The sequence below is a fragment of the Limulus polyphemus genome, unplaced genomic scaffold, assembly GCF_000517525.1.
Source record: "Limulus polyphemus unplaced genomic scaffold, Limulus_polyphemus-2.1.2 Scaffold1595, whole genome shotgun sequence".
Taxonomy (NCBI): Eukaryota; Metazoa; Arthropoda; class Merostomata; order Xiphosura; family Limulidae; genus Limulus; species Limulus polyphemus.
In genome coordinates this window covers 201606-206089 of record NW_013667205.1, presented here as the reverse complement: position 1 = coordinate 206089, position 4484 = coordinate 201606, and the positions used below count along the sequence as shown (strand labels likewise).

General features: G+C 30.9%; 1 protein-coding gene across 2 annotated transcripts in view; it reads right to left on the bottom strand.

The window, feature by feature from the left end:
• Positions 1 to 4484, bottom strand: part of LOC111086972 — a 9820-nt gene that overhangs the window by 2025 nt on the left and 3311 nt on the right. The window contains exons 3-4 of one of the 2 annotated variants that reach the window (XR_002611695.1): positions 2756 to 2825; positions 864 to 1088 (exon numbers count right to left, since the gene is read on the bottom strand). Coding sequence is in view for 1 of the 2 variants with exons in the window: in XM_022391953.1 (XP_022247661.1) it covers positions 2756 to 2825 (70 nt within the window). In the remaining variant the exon portion in view is untranslated. Of the gene's footprint in view, positions 1 to 863; positions 1089 to 2755; positions 2826 to 4484 lie in introns of those variants that run through there. The other variant, XM_022391953.1, reaches the window with a different exon arrangement.

Sequence of the window (4484 nt, the reverse complement as noted above, 5' to 3'; positions counted from 1 at the left end):
AAACTTTCTGTAAAGTCTGCGAACGGCACTGATTTAACAATACTCAGTTAAGGTAACGAGAAAAATAGCAAAGGTTCAAGTAACATGACGTCAACATTATTAGTAAAGCCTCGACAACAATGTAATTGCAAATACAACGTACAACTCTTACCAAGTTATGTAACCAAACTCATCATAACTATCGCCTTTAAAATGATTAAGTTTTAACTCTCTTGTTATTAAAAACTAAATAATCATTAAATATTAACGCACAAAATAAATTAAATAATAATGGCTACACTAAACAGTCTTCTATATCCAACAGTTACTAACAGTTCTTTTTCAGTTACTGAAGATATTGCCTACAACTTTTCCAACAAAAAAATAATAACTTGTAGCAACTTAGCATCAAAACCGAAAGCATTAGCATGTCACAAAAAATAATAATTGACAAAATAATCTGTCAAGTCGAATGTTCATAATAAAAATCATGATAGAAGTTTACCTCTCACACTCCTCATAATCAGTTCATTACAAATTTCAAATACAAGTAACAGCAGCATTTCAGATCTTTTCTACATCAACTTGTAGCCACTGCATTGTCAACATAATGTTTGATAAACTTAAGTTACAATAACCTGATGCTGATATTCACTAAGTAGATTCTTGATGATAAATACCAAAGAAATTTCATAGTTTAACCCACTGATAAGCTAGATGGAGATAACTATATGTCAAACAATTCATTTCATTGACTTATGAACATACCATGAATTATGACTAAAGATATATCAGGTTAAGTTTTCTTATTCCTTATTTGAAATGCCAGTCTCCATTCTAATTCTTTCTTGACTGGTATTAATGTGGACTTACAATTAGAGCTGGGTGATTAGTAGAATTGGTGTGATTCTTGAGAATACACTAGACTTTATTCACAGGTATGTTTATTTGTTTTTTACAATAAAACGACATTTGGTTATCTGTTGTGTCCACCACCACAGGGAATCAAACCCTGGATTTTAACATTGTAGATCCATGAACTTATCACTGTCTCACAAGGGGGACTCTCACAGGTGTGTCTTGACTTCCAGAAAGTCTTTGATGAGATACTGCACAACAAAACGTTAATTAGAGCTTGGTTCTTATGGAATTGTTGGAAAAAGTTAAAAAAAAAAAGTGAATGGCTTGTTATAGAAACATGCACATTTTTTAACAGTGAAAATGTAAATATTGGGAACCTTTGAGGTTTCTTTTAGGATTATTGTTGTTCATATATATATATTTCTTCTCCTCAATAATTTGAGGAACTACTGAGGCTGAATCAAATTTACTAGTGATACTAAAATGGCTGGAAATTAAGGCTGATTCAATTCTGAATGAAGATTTAATATAAAGAGACCTGAACAGTTTTAGTAAATGGAAAGAACATTTAAAATAAGTTCCAATATTGACCCATTTATACTACTTTTGTAAATAATGAGCAACTTATAATACTTAATGCAAAATACTTTTTATGTATGATTATAAGACAGATTTATATATACCCAAGTTGTATTAACAGCTTTTCAAATAGGTACAATGACAAGATAAGGCAATGGATTAAGGAAGTGTAAAGTCTTGTACTTTGGGTATGAGCTTCCAGAAATGTTATTTTTTGGTTGTTGTAAGAAAAGAAAATAATCCGAGTAAAAATCAATACATACATGAAACCTTCAGATGTGTGTCTGGTTGTGGTGGAAATTAAATACTGTCAGAATTCTGGGATATACTTATAGAAATTTAAAACTGAAGGATAAAAAATATATTTGTTTGTAATTAAGGACAAAGCTATACAATTGGCTATCTGTGCTCTGCCCACCACGGGTATCGAAACCTGGATTCTTGCGTTGTAAGTCCGCAGATATACCGTTGTGCCACTGGGGGGCCACATAATAAAAAAGGATTTTGTTAATTAACAAAAGACTTTTTTCAAGCTTTATTTACATTAGTGTGTGAAGTATTCATCTCTTTATTACAGAGATAATACAAACATGTTGTACAAATAATAACTAGTTAAAACATTTGGTCAAAAGATAGATATTTAAAGATTTGGGCTTTTTGTCTAGAGCATAAAGAACACTAAATGTGACGACTTGATTCATGCATATAAAATTCTTAATAGGAGGTATTTGGGGATGGAAACGGGTTGATTAGTACCAGAAAGCTGGTATTAGTCTGTTTGGACAAACATTTTACTCCATTAGTTATGAATTCATGCAGTAATTTTCCTGATGGTGGAGTGTGATGTTATTTCAAAATTGTGTTTAATATTGTTAGTTGGTTGTGGAATGGGTTATGTATATTTTGGGTTGATTTATTTTAGAGGATAACATTCATGGCCTAAATGGCCTTCTGTCCCCTTCCCCAGTTTTCTGTTGTTAAAACCACAATGTACCGAATTGAAAATTAATTTAACGTATAATATTATAGAATTTCTAGTTAATAAGAGCAATAATATAAATAATTCAGAATTGTTTTTTATACATTCTATAACAATCTCATTGAGGTCCTCAAATACCAAACTATCTAAATGTAAACAAGTACTATCAACAAAATAGCAAAAGATAATAAACACTTTTTCAAAACAAGTTTAGATCTGAAAGTTATATCATTATTTCTGATCTTAACAATATAACTCCTTCTATGTAGCCTAACCATGCCCCAAAAACTTGAGTCAAGTCATCTACATATTTTTATGTACCAGTAAAAAAAAAGTATCCGTTTAAGTTATACTCACATCTTTTGTTTTAATTGATGTATCCCTTTCTTCATCGCTATCAGTATCTTTCCTACAGTAGGGAGACAATCTGAACACAGAATCCAAAATGTGAATCATACACAAACTGACAATAATAAATGAGCTTTTAATCTTCAAATGTCTTCAGGTAGATTAAACAAACTAAATAATTATCATCCTCATAGTCACACACTCCATTATTATAGACATTCTCCATAATTACATTACGATAATATTCCTCTAAAACAAGTGAAAATAGCATCACATTATAATACTTGTAACAATATAAATAAACTCAGTTTATCTTCAACAATACTAATACAATCAATTTTGTATTAACCACAACAATAACAATGTGTTGTACATTTTACAAAATGTGCTGAATCAACATTTGGTTTTTGTATTATAACACAAAGAAATTAGAAGCCCATGAATGATCTTGTAGATTTCAAAAAGATCACCTCCTAACCTTTTTTTTTAAGAAAAGGTTAGTTAACATATTTTAACCTATCCTCATCGTACCTATCACTGGAATCATCCTAGTAGCCCTCCTCTGAACCCTTTCTAATAAATCAATATCATTTCTTAAATAAGGAGTCCAACACAGTACAGAGCATTCCAAATGAGACCTAACTAGTGATCTTTTTAATAAGCTAATTATCTCTTTTGACTTGAAATCAATGTCTATAAATACACCCTAAAATTATGTGTTGCAAGCAACAGAGCACTGCCACGAGTGCTTCAATGACTTATTGACCACTATGCCAATATTGACCACTATGCCAATATTGACCAATATACCAATATTGACCAGTATGCCAAGATATTTCCTTCTGTCATGTTACTGAGGGGATTTTCAAATACATTAAATGTTGGATCCAAATTTTAGTAAATCAAATACAATATATTTTCCTTACCATAAATAAATGTCATTTGCCAAATATTTGTCCAACAAATATTGATCAGACATTCTGTGGTACCTCAACACCCCCAATATAGTTAGAAATACACAAGTGTTTAATGTCATCCACAAACTTTACTAACTATATGCTTTGTGGAGATCAATTTAACCACACATACACACACTTAATTAGTTGAAAATAATAGTGCAAAATCACTATGATTTATGGGAAATCAGTAAACTCTAGTATAATTCATGTTTACATATTCTTCAGAAAATATCTATAAAAACTTTCTAAACATGCAAAAATAGTTTTTTATATTACTTATATGAGTTAATAATATTTTAACAGCTACTGTTTATCATTTTTAACTATTTTCAAAGGTCTATTTGTTTCTAATTAAAACAAGCAAATAACAATAAAAATCTGCAAAAGTTCAAGCACTAGCAAAAAATTTGATAGGAGAAGGTAGGACCCAAATTAGCAACATATCACACCTTCATATAAAAATATTGTTCACTAATTGACAGACTTAATAATTCTTCTATTTAATAAGATGGTTAGTCAAAAATATATTTAGCCAAAAAATGCACTCAAATTTTGCTTCTTCTCACATGCTTATGTTATCCAAAGATGGCATCCCAAGGACCGATGATGAACCTCAGGAAATGGGAGATAAGGGTAAAACATACCCGACTGAGTAAGTCAACAAATGGGGAAGGAGGCCTATGCACCTCCCCTGAAATAACACGCGACTGTGAGGCATAGGCAGTAAGGGGAAACAAGCTGTCCAAATCCTCATCATCATGTTCAGACAAACCTTCAAA